Here is a 15,677-nt window from a genome sequence, read left to right on the forward strand (position 1 = left end):
TGAATTGAAGCCCTAGTTCTCCTTTGGTACCTTTATTCGCTTATATAGTGCAGTATTTGCTCCTGTATTAATTTACATTTCTTATTACATCTCTAACAGGAAGTCTCTAACCAGTCATTACTTTATCCATATGTTAAATGTTCATTTTACAGCCATTAGTAGAAACCTGTATTCTGCCCAGGCTATATATCTCTTAAAGGCTATTTTTGGACATTTCCCAGTTTTCCTGTCTTTCTCTGCAGAATGTCACTGGTGTGTTCACTAGGCCTTGGATGGACACCAAGGTCATTAGGCAAATACCAATTTCCTATCAGTCTCATATTTGTGCTCATGGTCTCATCAGAACATTTTTAAGCCTTCTGAGCGTTGCTTTAGCCCACCATCTATCCATCTCACTACAGTTTTCTCAGAAAAATAATCTATTTTGCAGCCTTATTGGTTTTTATCCAAGTACTGAAATGTTGCTTCTTAGTTAAATTTTTGCACCACGTTTGATCCTTGCAATCACTTCTCTCAAAGATCACTGCCTTTGACTGGCATGCTTCTATCCTAGTGCTTTTGCTCGTACTTTTCTGGCCATTGCGTTGGTGGGTTTTCTGTAGATTTCTCTATTCTCCTCCATTCTTCTCTATTAGCATCTCCTGGGATTTCTGTTCATCCTCACTCTACCGCTTTGCTGTAAATCTAGCGTCATCCGTGAACAATCTCATCCATTTATATGGACAGTTAAGTGTCTGCCTAGGGGCAGAAGTTAATTACTGTATTGTGTGTTATACAAATTAGTATTGTGTCTAAGCATCACTCCACTTTTAGGATGCTTTCTGTTGGGAGACATTCCTTACTTGGTAACAATAGGCAAACTTTCCACTTCAGGCTAAATCTCTGATCAGCGATGTTATGAAAAGAAAATAAAATGTATTTATATTTCATGTTATGCCCTTGTGCCTCCTAGTCTGTTGCAGGAAGAAAAAGACATAGTCTACATTTTGTTCCCTGCTTTCCTTAGAGTTCATTGCAGTGTGTTACTCTGCTGCCAGCATCCAGGGAGTAGGATTATTATTCTCGTTGTGTGGATGTTTTCTTTTCCCCGCTGACTGAGAGCCACAAACTTGTCAGAGAGAAAGTCTGATATATTTGTACCTTTGTCACTTTAACGCCTGCCATGAATGTATTTTACATGTAGTCAACCAGGGAAAAACATCTTTCCTTATAAAGAAATTAGGTGTGTTCCCCAAACAGCATTTCTAACAGCCGATTTCCCATATATTGTTCTAGCTTTGACTGTGGGAATTGCATGCTTGCAGACAGCTGTGGAATGATTATTCATGTTTTGTATCTACAAAGCTGAACGTTTTGTTCCTATTCAGGGACAGCGTGGAAGACTTAGCCCAAGTTAGCGGGGAAATGACTTACGATTTCACTTGACCGGACGATCAGTGATCTTTGGAAGGTTTAGGGCCGCCAGAATCGTCAGAAGTGAAGGACAGGTCATGCTCATATTGAAGTCGGTGACATAATTTCTTACTGCTTTAGTGGAATCAATTGTACCACCAGCAACTGAGGGAGAAAAAAAAATATCCCCTAAAACGCAACAATAATTTTCTTACTGGGATTTGAACACTTGAATGTTTCCATTTTTAAGTTGGAGAAAGTTTTACTCCCATCTTTTATCTGGTCTTCCATTTTGGTGCTGGTGTAAACATCAGGCTTCATAATTTTTTTCCTTTTATATATGTATGTACTTTCTTTACATATTTTCCAAAATTACGACTATTGTACCAGCTTTTACAAATGAAACTGAAGAATGCATGCTGATGCCCTTTACAAGAAGAGAGTTAAGTTTTCTCTCTCTCCCATTCTGGTCCAATAAAGGTTGATTTATAAAATGTGGAGCAGACCCCATGGGACACCAGAATATTCAGTAGTTTGGTAAATATGCAGTGATCTAGGATACAGGTTCAAATATTTGCTCCACATTATGCAAGCAAGCATCATTTAAACTAAGATCTCTTTTTCAATGCCTGTTTACCTGTTGGCTTCTCTCTCATTTTTATTTTCAGGATAAGAAAACTGTGTTTGGGCTACCAAAGTGCATCACCTGGGCAAAGTGAAGAAATCAAGTAAAGATAGAAGATGATAATGTACCCTTAGGAGCTGATCTAATGTGAATATTAAATATGCTTATAAAGAGGAAGCTTGGTCTGATTTTTAGCTGGGTAAAAGGCAAACTCTGAGTGTTCCCTCGCATCCATAAGTGTGGTAAGACTAAGGATTTTGTTTTAAGGAATTGTTCCGTGACCTAAGATTAATGGTAATAGTAGAGGTGCTAATGTGTTTATCAGAAACTGTCAGAAAAGAAGTGGAAACATTGCTACCTTGTGCCTCACCTTTCTTTGTTACAGGTCAAGCGAAAGAGTGTCACCAAAGAACAGCCTGTTCTTGACCAGAAGGTGTACATAATGGTGTCTACATGGTTTAGCTGAAATGGCACATTTTTCACATGGACAGTTGTGGACACCTTCTGAGGCCTGGCTTCAACCAGACATCTATGCCCCACCTTGAGCTACTCTTTCTACGTAAAGCCGTGTTGGTTCATGAGCGTTACGTGACGGAGGAAGGCCAGGAGGATGTCCCTTGTCACCCCAACCCTTTGTAACTCCCGCCAAGCTCCAAGTAAGCGCCTGCCAGCCCCCGCTGTGCTCCAGGGCCAAACCTGTTCACCTGTCCCACTGAGGGCCTTTACCACCACGTGGGCACAGGTGAAACTAAGAGGATCCATACGCTTTGATATTTATTTATTCAGGTTACAGAAGTTTGCCTGGTTATTTAGGCAAGGAAAAAAAAATAATCTCAGTGAGGAAAAGGGTGAGCGGCAGAGGTACTAGGACGTGCCTTCCCTCACCTCCCCTCCCCAACTGGACGCTGACCTCGCTCGAGGTGCGGGTCTGCGGTGGCAATCCGCGTTTTCCACAGCCATGGAGCAGGAGACCAAAGCGTGAGACGTGGGGACAGCCACTCCCCCCCCATCCCTCGGCTCCCTCTAACGTCACCCCCGCACCTCTGACAACAGCACCTACGGGAAAACCGCGGCGGCCGGTTTCCCCCTCGTCCCAAGGCGCTAGGGCCGGCTGCGCTTCCCGTACCCGGGAGCTGCTGGCGGAGAGCGGGAGGCCTCGCTCGCCCGGCCGGGGCGGGTTCTGCCGCCCGCCGGCCCCGACCCACAGGCCGCGGCTCCGACGCCGTCGCTTAGCAACGGCTCCCGCCATCCCGGCCAATCGGCGGCGCGCTCGGTAACGGCCGGCAACCCGGAAGCAGAGGGCGCTCTGCCCCGCCCCCCCGGGGAGGAGGCGGGCGGGACGGGGTGGGGGGGGCGGCCGCCCGCTCCCTCCCGGCGGGGGCACCGAGCGCCGCCGCGCAGAGCGGCCACTGTCGCACCCAAGCACCCACCACACCGGCCCGCCCCGCTGTCCCCCTACTATCCCCCTACCCCACAACGACCCAGCACCGCCGTCCGCCCCACCGCCGCGCTCAGGCTCCTCCTGGCCGGCGCGTCCGCCCGGGCCCGGTCCGGCGGCGGCGGCGGCGTGCAGAGAGGGAGGGGGCTGCTGAGCGGCGTGTGGCGGAGCCAACGGGCGGCGGGGAGGGGGGCGGGCGCTGCGGGGGTGTCGGGTTAGAGCGAGGCGTGACCCAGCTGACGGGCGCCGTGCGGAGTCGTGCGGCGGGCGCGGAGCTGAAGCCGGCGGGGAGTAAGCGGCGGCGGCAGCAGCAGAGGCAGACGGCGGCGGCGCACGGCGTCGGTAGCGGTCGGCTCTGGCGCGGCGTCTCATCCACCCCCTCGTGAGCCTGGGGAACCTGCAGCTCAAAGCCGCCGCCAGCCACACCACCATGTACCCCGGCAACAAGCGGAAAAAGCTCTGGCGGGAGGAGAAAGGTATTTACCGCCTTTCCCGGTAAGGGGCCCGGGCCCGCTTCTCCCGCCTTTACCTCACGCTCGCCCGTGAGGAAGGCGCGGGAGGCGGGGGGAGGTCCCGTCCCCTCAGAGCCGCCGTTTGCCGCCGCCTGGGGCTGAGGTGACCGAGGGGGGGGCTGCTCCGTGCTCTCTGCTGTGGCCCCTGGGGTCTCCCACCTGAATCCCCTCTCTCCCCGCCAAAATCCCGCACAGCCGCTGCCCCCTCCGCCTTTCTGCAGCCCTCCCTACCGAGAGGCGGAGGGGGGCCCCGGCTGTGCGGGGATTTGGGGAGGGGGGGGGGTGTCTCTCCCCTCGGTTATCGCTGACTGACTTTACCTGTGAGGAGGGGGCTCTCGGCCTGAAGGGGGGTGTGGCGGGAACCAGCCCCTCTCCTGAGGGCTCCCCCCCCCCCCCCCCCTCCCCAAGTCACCTTGTAGAAGTATTTCAAACCGAAAAGTTCGGCGGCGCATGCCGTCGAAACGTGCCTTCCCCCCCTCCCCCCCCTTCATTATAATGCGTTTTCCAAGGGAAATCGCGGTTTGTCGCTATCGCCGGTGTAAACGCGCTTGAGTTTAGCGCCTGGTGTTGATGGGCCGGGGTGAAATGCTTGGGGTGGGGGGGCTTCCCCACCCCCGGGGATTTATTCCTTTTCTTTCTTTTTTTTTTTTTTTTTTTTTTTTTATTGGGACCCCCACCCTGTGTAGTCTCAGTTCATGAAACCCCAATGTCAAACTCCATAGTGTGAAAACCGTGGGGTAAGCACTTTGTGCAGAGCCCTTACCATTTTTGGTACTTTATATTGATCACCTGGAGAGCTATATGAAAACGAGCAGAGAAATTTGCATGCTGGAAGTATGATTATTGGCATCGGCTGGGAGGAATTGCTCCTTGCTGGGTGTGTTTACAAATAATCTAGAAATATTCGAGGAGGAGGAGGGAAACAAAGCCACACCAGCAGGTCATATTTTAAGTTTTCTTTCTTGTCTTCCATCACCCCTAAGACTGTGTGTGTGTGTTCCAGGCCCAGAGGGCAAAAGATCATTTTGAAGGACAGGATTCATCCTTTTTGTCTGGCAGAAGTCAAGTCCATGTTTCTAAGGAAAAATTGTTAAAACGCAAATCAACTCGTCTCTCGGTAGGTTAGTTATTTCTGTCAAACTCTTCTCAAAGGAAGTGAGTTTTGTTGTGTACTTTTATTCTTTTAAAACTATCTTACAAAGCATCGTTCCATAGTTAAGGTGAGGCAACAAATTTCTACCAGATGTTTGAAGCTTGTTTTCAACAGAGAAGATCTGGTTAAATCTTCTCAGGCATTGCTTATGTGTAATAAACTATAACTGACTTTCCCTGTGCAAGTCCTTAATGCTCTATATCGTTAACCTTCAAAAATTGCTGGTTTAGTGCTGGGGGCAGATGGGGAGAGGTTTCTGGTAGGCTCTGGTGAGTGTTCTCGTTACTCCCACTTGTCTTTTCCAGCTCTGCTTCTGTCTGTGTGAATTCACAGCCTGGCGCGTGAACTCCAACCCTTGGTGAGGAGGCTGGAGGGTAAGATGGAAACCTGACATGCAGGCACGCTTTTGCGGTCTTAGTCAGCTGTGAGGATGATGTTCCCCATCAGTACGGTGATGTTACTGAATGCAAACCAAAGCTCATGACTGCTGGTGAGGTTTTTCTATCCAGGGAAGCATGTTTGTGAGTGCTAGTTGTCCAGAACTCGGTGTCTCTTTGCCTAGTGAGAATGAACAGCATTTGCCAGTCTTCTGCTCCAGTAACTGCTTTCCAGCACCATGCTGGTGATGCTGTCCCTGGGAATTTTGAGTGAGGAGGGCAGAAAAAAACTTATGTGTTCGTTGTTGGCATTGCTCTTCAGCTTGTAGTCCTCTGTGACTGTTTTTACCACGTACCTGCTTTACTAGAGAGGAAAAGTATAGAAGCCCAACTTCTTTCCTTACTGCCTAGACTGTGCTTTTGACATCAAGTCTTTGTTAGGTCTCCATTCACCTTTCCCAGGTACTCCTGAACCCCTGTAAGGCTGGCTATGCTCCCCAGTTCTGGTCTTTCCATGAAGCTGTGAGTGCAATCTTTCTCAGCCTTTTATATTCTGAAGAACTTACTAAAAAGAAAAGGCACTGATTGCTAAATATTGAGTTCAAACCCACTGACAATACGCTCACTTTTCTTAATTACTTTCTTGGTAATTAAGGGTTGGTCCATGTTCTCCCAGGGTGGATCTTGCTTGAGGACTGATGAAACAGAGTAGGAGCAGGACTGGAGTTGATTTCAGAGTCTTACGGCATAGGACTTTCCTGCATAGTTTGCCCACAAACTTTCAAGGCACTTCATAAAGCTACAGGCAGCAAACTGTACTTGCAGCTAAAGCTGTTGGAAGCATCTTTCAGGAGGTTGTGTATTATTAAAACTCAGTTTAAGTTCTCACTGCTGACTCGCAAGAGCAAAGGTTTATAAAACCTTCCTGTAGAGAGGATCTTGTATTTTGATGGCACAGAACTGGCTCTGTAACCCCTTCATCAAAAGGCAGTCAAACTTCCTCAGCTTGTCTGTCCTTCAAACCTGCCATGCACAGATACACACTCTCTCAGGTTTGCCTTCCTGTAGTACTTCTAATGTGCCTGTTAAATACATGGTGTTTTGTATGCTTGAAGATCAAGTAATGGAGTTAAGGGCCTATCTGTTGTGCATAATGGTGATCCTAATCACATGAGTTTTACTTTCGCATTTGTAAATATCCAATTAAGATACCAAGCCTGGATAATAGGAGAGAAATGTTTCTGCCAACTGAAGAAATTGGTAATACTGTCAAAAATATCAAAAGAAACTTATTTTGGTAAGGGAGTCTTTGCTCAAAACCTGCCTTTAGTTATTAGGCTGTGCTGATTGCAGCCTGCATAATTAGGAAACTTTATTTTGCAAATAAACCCCTAAACCCAGTGAAAGTGATCATCTTTTTTTTTTTTTTTTTTTTTTTAAGGTTTGATCTAAAAAGCAGTTTCCATGTTTAACTTGCTCACTGCTGCTCCTTCAACTTGAGATGAAAATATTCTTTTCATATCCATCTAGTCCTTTATGCTAAAGGCAAATAATATGGGTCTAGCCCTCCCCTACACCCCTAAAAACTCTTGAATCATCAAAGAGTATTTATTACTGATTAATGTAATACTAAACATTGATGAGGTGGGGAGGATGTGGCTGCAAAAATCAGGTACGGGGTCTTGCTTAAGCGCCAGGATTGTTTGCAGTGTTGGGCCATTTGGATGTGTTTTTTCTTATCTTAGAACTTAGTCCATTTATAGCAAGGTCTGAAGAAGAATGAATTTGGCAGTAGCCGTCATAATCATACAGTCTTTGAGGCTTTACTTTTCACTAAATGTCTGGAAAAAAGACACGGTGGCTTTCTCAGGAGAAAACAACCATCCATATGTGTTCTAGTGTGGTAACTGAGTGTGTCATATTAATGCTCAAATAAAAATCTCTAAAGCTTAACCCATGCTGCTCACTTTAGACCCAGGTTCTGTTTTGCAGTGCTTGAAATCCAGTAGATACAGTTCATGCTGTTCCTGGCCTGCTTTTTAGAAACACGTGGATGGCAGTGGGCTCTCCTAGCACTTGGGATTATGTTCAACCAGAGTTTGTCAAACTTGCATACTTCTATTGCATACTCTTGGGTAGATATCCTAGTATTTTCTACAGTTACTGATTTTTGGACCAAAATGGGATTAAATGCCACTGGATGGGTCTAAAGCAAATGACAGCGGTTTTCTCATGCTGAAAATTACATTGTTTGCAGAACAAAAAACCCAACCAAACAAAAATGCCTTTCTTATAACTCCAGTCATCTAGAAAGTGACTTAACATTTGCTTTAGTTCTAATTTCTTTTGTAACGTAGTAGCACTTTGTTAATTTTGGGCCCTGTTCCCTGCCTGTACTTGCTGGCACTGGTAAACTCGTTTCACAGTATCACAGTATCACAGTATGCTAGGGATTGGAAGGGACCTCAAAAGATCATCTAGTCCAATCCCCCTGTCGGAGCAGGAACACCTAGATGAGGTTGCACAGGAAGGCGTCCAGGCGAGTTTTGAATGTCTCCAGAGAAGGAGACTCCACGACCTCCCTGGGCAGCCTGTTCCAGTGCTCTGTCACCCTCACTGAGAAGAAGTTTCTTCTCAAATTTAAGTGGAACCTCTTGTGTTCCAGCTTGAATCCATTACCCCTTGTCCTATCATTGGTTGCTACTGAGAAGAGCCTGGCTCCATCCTCATGACATTCCCCCTTTATATATTTATAAACGCTAATAAGATCACCCCTCAGTCTCCTCTTCTCCAAACTAAAGAGACCCAGCTCCCTCAGTCTTTCCTCATAAGGGAGATGCTCCACTCCCTTAATCATCGTAGTTGCCCTACGCTGGACTCTCTCCAGCAGCTCTCTGTCCCTCTTGAACTGAGGGGCCCAGAACTGGACACAATATTCCAGATGTGGTCTCAGTAAAAATGTTTCAATTTTGATCTTGATAACTTTTTTTTTTTAAAGCTCTGGTTTACAAATGCAGAACCAAAAGAATAGACCTTAATACCTGAAAACTCTCTATAAAACACCGATTCCCTACTTAATAAACTTGCTTTTAGTTCTCGACTCCTTGAATTAAAGTGGCAGGAAGAAGAGCACAGTAGCGATGGGGGGAGGAAGAAGTCTGGACAGTTGAGAGAGTGGTGAAGAGGCATTTTTGCTGAACTGGGATATCCAGAAATAGGCACATGCAGTTGTTTAGATGCGCTGTGTTTAGCTCCTGTTACTTGTAACTCATTGACTCACTTGTGCTTGGTTCTCTCAAATAGGATTTAATTGCATCGAGGACACTGAATTGGTCACTACTTGGCCAATGTGCAGGAATATATGAAAGCTTGCAAAACCTTTTTTATTTCTCTTTTCCCCTAAACAGAGCGTTTGCTGAAGATGACCTTGGAAGAAAGACGCAAAGAGTACTTAAGGGATTATGTTGCATTGAAAAATATTCCAACGTGGATGGAAGACTTAAAAAGTAGGAGTGAAAGTGATGGTAAGTGGAATAGGAGAATCTTTTTACCCATTCTGTTTCTCAGCCTGAAGTTACTTTTAGGAGGGCCAAGACTTAGAAGCTGTGTTGTTGCTAGCAGTGGCAGCCTAACATGGGGACAAGAGCACTTTGGGAGCGGGGAGGAAACCCCAACAAAACTCCTTAAAGCCTCCCTGGTGTCCACTAATTCTGCAAGTATCCCCAGGCAGAGTCATCATAATACTGATACCCTTAAGTGTGTAAAATAGCTATTCTCTGCATGAGTCTTGCTTTCCAGATACTCCAGCAGTCAGCCATGCCTAATGAACTTTGTCTTTGAAACTTAGGGAGCGTAACAGTACAGGGAATCTGGGCAAAATAGTGTTGTTCTTGTAGGTAGCTGAAAAGCAGAGGGAAATTGGGCAAGTTGTGTTGGTTCCTGAAAATCGAGAAATGGGAGAAGATTGGATTTGAAGCTCCTGTTAATTATTTATAGTCCTGCCAGCTTTCTTAGGCTGAGAACATCAGCGTAGCCTGGACTAACTTTCCTTCTCTTAGCATGTGCAGTGTTACCACGATTATGATCATCAGTAGAGTTGTCTAAAATACTTGCAGTAAAGGCTGACCAAAAGTGAGAGTCTGATTCACTTGCATAGAGAATTCTGTATGTAATTCTGTAGCAGTGCCTCGTTCTTTGTGTAGTTCTTTATCTGCAGAAGCATATGGAAGAAGAGGGACTCTTTCTGAGCTGGTTTCCTCCTCCTTTTTTCTTTCTGTGTTTTGTTATCGTACTTGGCTGAAGCTTGTGTTTTTTGGAGGGGGATCTGACTATGAGACCTAAAGCATTTCCAGCTTCTACACATACAGGACTAGTTTTTTGACACTTTTGTTATCATTAAGAGCAAATACTGGCCTGCGTGAACAGGTGTGTAGAGTAATCTTGTGGCTGCAGATGAACATGCTTTTTATGATAACACTCCAGGTGAGATGAGGCCTGGAACTAATAATCTGTTTGTAATAAAGTCGGAAAGCTGTAACACTTTTTCCAGTACAATCTGGAGGAGCTGACAGATTTGCAGATGCCATTGTTGTAAACAACTAATGCTATAATCTAAATCTAAAAGCATCTTTAATGACTTTTGAAGTGAAAATACGTCAGAGGTTGCTGAGCTCTTTAACAGTGATCCGTAGTTGTGTTACAACAGTACCCATAGACCTCTTTCTCCTATTAGAGTAGATCTTTTATATCTTACAACATCAAGAGGCCTATCCATCTGAAAAACAAAAGCGGCATAAAAATAAAAAATATTACCTGACTTCTCCAAGGTTTGTTTTGGAGGCCTGGGGTACATGGGGATATGCGGTATATTGTGGTTTAACTGGGAGATTCTTTATCTGTTCTAGCCTAAACTATGTGTTTACTCTAACTACTCTCAGGTCCTGTATAATGTGCCAAAATTCACAGATCTTGTATTAGTTGGGCTGCTGAACGTGACAAGGTGTGGATTTATGTTGTGATTGCTGTTACACTTCACATAAGCAAAATGTCAGTGTCTAATATGCGGGTATTGAATCATGGCAGTGGTGAATTTATTTTCTTGTAGCTGCTCTTGCGTTCTTTCTGTTAGTACCCAGTACACTGCAAAAAATGCTCGAAGGCAAAAGTTGTGCTGAAACACTTCTCTGCTACTTGAAGCTTTTGTTATACTGTACATTCAGGAGAAAATATCCGTAGTCACTTGTTTTCTTTGATGTATTTATTGTAAAGAAGCCATGTGGAATAGTGAAATTCTAGAAGGTTAGACTGCTGAAATGCTTCCACATTACAAATGATCAGTGCAATTAAAAGAAATGATACATACTAATGTGATTATTACTGCATCTGTTTCAAACTTTATTTCTTTTAAAAGTTAACCCCACTTTGAAGGTATCAAGAATGTGCAAGAACTGCCTTTTTGAGTTGAGATATTGAAAAGTTAGAATTTAAGTCTTCTTGCTGATGAGAACTTATGCTCCCAATCTTGGGATATACTTGAGGCAACTGGTACAACCTAAATGAGACTCTGGAGAGATGAAGTGAAGCCCCAGGTATGATGAAATAGGTGATGACTTGACAAGGCCATGCCCAAGTTCTGATATTTTCTTCAATTTCTTGTAGTGACAAACTAAACAGGTCTGAAGCTGGGGGGAAAATCCTCTGCATGCTTGACAAGCCAAAACAGCAACTGATGGGGAATATGGAATAAGTTCTTTACCATTTACTTCTAACACTGTATACAGTGAAAAAAATGACAGATTGATTAGTTAAGTGTGGAGTGGCTGTTCAGGAAGAGTGATGAGGGGAAATCAAGAAAGGAACCAAGAACAAATAAAGTTGAAGCAGGTGCAATCAATCAGCTGTGGGAGAAGGAGAGAGCATCTGGGCTGGTAATAGTCCCTGTAGATACTCAACTGGAGATTAAGGGTGTTCAGTACTACACAAATTCTTGTACTGACTGTTAGGGAAAATTTTGTGAATAATATAAAAAGCTTTATGGTACCCATTTTTAAATGTGAGTGACTCGCTGGAGGGTCTAGGGACATTCCGGTTAGGCACACGTTTTTGTTGTATGGAATTTTAAGAGAAGATTATTGAAAAACTTGTGTGTGGAACTGCTGAGAGTGAAATTACCTGAAAGGTTCATGTTGGGAAGGAACCAACCTGACTGCTATGATACCTGTGCATGCTGCTTATGGATAAGTTTGGAGAACATGCATTAGTTTGTGGAGGAAAGTGTTTCTTCCTCACCCCTTCTCCTCTACCCTTTGATACGAAGTTGTGTTCAGAACTAAATTCTGAAGAAAACTTGTAAAACTTGGAATAAATTGATGTTAAGGTAAGTTTTGGCAAGGCTGGAAGTCTTTAACAGAGGGATGTGTAACAAAGTAAAGGCTTCTGAGGAGTGAAGTTAGGGAATTCCAAAGGGCAGCTGACAAGGACTTTGTCTTTTGTTTATAGCAGCAAAGGTGTTTGAAAACATTTGGAAGTTGAAAGCAGCAGGGTATAGTTTTTGTCTTTGTTTTGCTCTCCTGTGACTAAACCAAAACCCTATGATTTCTGCAGGTGTCCTCATATGGACATGACTAGCCATAAGAAATTAAGCTGGGGTGTGTTTTGGTGTGGAATTTTGGTCAATGTTTCTGATACATTTTGACTGGAGGGGACGGGGCAGGACACAAGAATGCAGGGACTAAGCCTGGTCCCCACTGCCCTGAACTGAGGGAAGCAAGTTGACGTGGGTACATGCATTTCCAGAAGGACTATGTTGTCAGCACCCCTGGGTTTTGGTGTACAGCTTGCCAGGCTGCACAAGTGGATCTCAGAGATCAAGTATCGTAACGTTGTCCCTTTTCTTTCCACTGCTGTTGTGGTCCTCTTTAATGTCAGAGGGGATTGATTGTAGGAAGGGAAAAATGGCAACTAAGATGATTGAGGGATTGGAGCATCTCCCCTATGAGGAAAGGCTGAGAGAGCTGGGACTCTCTAGCCTGGAGAAGAGAAGGCTGAGGGGAGACCTTATGGCGTACAAGTATCTCAAGGGTGGTTTGAAGGAGGATGGAGCCAGGCTCTTTTCAGTGGTTCCCAGTGACAGGACGAGGGGCAATGGGCACAAGTTGGAATGTAGGAAGTTCCGTTCAAATACACGGAAACACTTCTTTACGGTGAGGGTGACAGAGCACTGGCACAGGCTGCCCAGGGAGGTTGTGGAGTCCCCTTCTCTGGAGATTTTCAAGACCCACCTGGATGCAGTCCTGAGTAATGTGCTCTGGGCAATCCTGCTTTAGCAGGGGAGTTGGGCTAGATGATCTCTAGAGGTACCTTCCAACTCTGAAAATTCCGTGATTCTGTGGAAAAAAAAAAAAAATCTTGTTCTTGAAGTAGTTCTGTAAACGTAAGCTTTCTTTGTTTTAACTGTATTTATTAAGGAAATGAGGAGTTGTCCACTTTGGAAATAATGAGCCTGTCATACAGGGCTGGATAATACGCATATACTGTAATCCATCGTTCCTCCCACTACTTATCCTTCAGATACGCCAGAGGCAGGCATGTCTCATCTGTTCTGTTGTGTACTTTGAAGTAGAGTTCCTTCCTGACAACATGTGAATAACGGACTTGTTTTTGGAAGCTTGGAAATTTTTATACCTTTATTTCAATGCTATTTATTGTATACCACTTATGCTAGGCAGTCAACCTGTATGGCAATGGTAACATATGTTTTGTGGTGCTTGCTGAATAAAATGCTACCATGTAGATGAGTAACTAGAGTGTTTTTTGAAGTTAAATATGTATACTATCTTTTTCTTGGGTACACAGTTATTCCTGAAGATGTATTTACTTTTCAGTGGGGAATGTGAGAGGTGACTTCAGAAAACTTTTTCTGGAAAGCTTTCTGAAAAATCAGGGTCTTGGGAATTCTGTTGTCACTGAGTTTTGTGTGTCCCTGGTAGAAAAATGTTTTGTTACACTAATGACATAATTGAGAAAATGGAATAAACTATATAGTTTAACTCAAGGCAGCTGTCAGTCCTGCTGACTCTCACAGCCTCTGGGATTTGTTGGTATAGCAGTGGTGCCAAGAAAACAGCAAATTCGGGTGATGGTTTAAAGATATTTTCTAATGGTAAGAACTATTTTTGATTGGATGAAGTTAAAAAGGAAGGACATGGTAACTGTTGAACTGTTGAGGTTTTTTTTGGTGTTGTTTAAGATTAAATGACACGAAAGGTCTGCAGTCCGTTATTTTTGTTTGTTGTTTTTTAAGCAAGTCTTGAAGTATGTTTAGATGTTTTGTCAGCCTCTGGATTTTCTTAATCTGCTATATTTTTAGAAAATTATATGGTTCAAACTGTATTCAAATTAATCTACTTTAATTCTGAGGGATTTAGGTATAATAGTAAGGTTTGGATTTAATAAAAGTGTCTTTGTACTATGAATCTGTAGCTTTCTAAATATTAACAGTGAGTTGACACAAGATTATAGGGACAAAGCATCTAGATGAGCCACTTAAAAGACTTCATGCTGAAAAGAAAATGTGTGGTAATATTGAGCTCTGTGGACCAGTGTTTCTTGAGATGGTTAACTAACTGCAGGTAATACTGGACTCTGCAGGGCATCTCCTTGTGGCCCTGTTTGATGTGAAAATCTGTCCTGCAGGGACCAGGAATCAAGGTGATGATCATCAAACAGCCTTTGGAAAGAAATGCCACTATTAAGCTGCAGTGAAATTCAGGCAGACATCTACAAGTGAGAAATAGCATCTCTCTAAACCACTTGTTACTTTCAATGAGTTATATAGAAAAAGGAATTATCTTCTACTAGAGCATTTAAGATTGTCAGAAGTTGCCCGGCCATCAGTGAGTTCTGTCTGTAACAGCTATGTGAAACCAGTATACTTCAAGACCATCCCCCACCAAAAAATCCAAACCCATCAGCTTGCATTGTCTTTTTTTTCCTCGTAGTGACTTTAACAACTGTCATTAGAACAGATTTCTAGCCGAGTGACAAGGATGAAAGTAAATCGAGACACCTTAGCTCAATGTGATGCTTGCTATCTGTCAGTCAAAGAAAATAGTACCTTTTGCTATGAAACTCTTTGGTTAAGTTCACAGTACAAAAGTTTTTCTGCTGCATTCACATACAAAACTGCAATAAGTTGTGTGCCACAGTTTAGGATCTCCTGCTATTAGCTGTGGCCTTGAATGGGAGTTCCAGCTTCGCTGAAATTCAGTGCTGTGTTTGGTTTTGTCCCTACTTTTCACATATTGGCATGCTGCTCTGTTACTTGTGCTAAACACCTTATCACAAGGTCTCTTGAAGACTAGTGTGTTTAGGGTTAGAAAGCTGTGTAGTTCAGATGCATGTGGAGATCACTGTTTATTAATTGCTGTGTAAAATAGCTGGGGGAGGTCCACTAAAAGACTAACATCTGCGGCTTCTATGAATTGTGTGAAGATCATGGTAATGAAGTATTTTGAATACTTAGGAAATGACATGCCTTTTGTGGAAGGGGCTATAAATCTGTTTGCTCATTTCTGTTGTCTTTGTTATGCATATATTAAGGAAGCAGCAAAGGAATTGGAGTGGTAACAACACCAAACCATGTTTGCAGCCTATTAGTCTGTTCAAAAGTTGTCCAGGAGTCTGTGCCCGTGGCGTAATGTGGAGTGACCTTAAGGCTGAGGTGGTTTATATTTGGCTGCAACAGATATCAACGGCTGCCAGAGCAATAGGGAGTAACTGGAGTCCTGCGTGCTCTGCTTCTCCCAGGCTCTTGGCTGCCCTTTGGGGATCTGTCCTGAACAGATACAAAGCTGCAGAGCGGTACAAATCTGGGATCTACTGACCCCCCACACCTTTCTGTCTTCCTAAATGTCTACCTCGGCTATTCTTTTCAAAAGATAGCCTTGCACAGTGCATAGATGGGAAAAACTCTTCAGGTGCAAGTTTACTTGAGTATAAACTGAGAAATAACCAGGGAGGTTGGTTTGTTTTTAGAGGAAAGTATTTGTACCTAGTTAGTGATATCCTTGATATAAGTGGATAAAGCAGTGTGTTTAGTACAGTGGGGGGAAGAAAACTACAGTGAACAAAAGGAACCAATATGGGTTCAATTGACCTTGTAATTCCCCAGTGTGCTGCA

The 15,677-nt window shown here is 44.1% G+C and overlaps 1 protein-coding gene across 3 annotated transcripts in view; it reads left to right on the plus strand.

Annotated features, from left to right (window-relative positions):
• The first annotated feature begins 3,690 nt into the window (after nucleotides 1-3,690).
• Nucleotides 3,691-15,677, plus strand: part of MACROD2 (mono-ADP ribosylhydrolase 2) — an 891,867-nt gene continuing 879,880 nt past the window's right edge. For all 3 annotated transcript variants that reach the window (XM_082481410.1, XM_082481412.1, XM_082481411.1), the window contains exons 1-2: nucleotides 3,691-3,931; nucleotides 8,905-9,021. In XM_082481410.1, coding sequence (XP_082337536.1) covers nucleotides 3,886-3,931; nucleotides 8,905-9,021 — 163 coding nt within the window. In that variant the 5' untranslated portion in view covers nucleotides 3,691-3,885. The remainder of the gene's footprint in view (nucleotides 3,932-8,904; nucleotides 9,022-15,677) is intronic.

This window comes from Vanellus vanellus (assembly GCF_965231255.1).
Source record: "Vanellus vanellus genome assembly, chromosome: 3".
Classification (NCBI taxonomy): Eukaryota; Metazoa; Chordata; class Aves; order Charadriiformes; family Charadriidae; genus Vanellus; species Vanellus vanellus.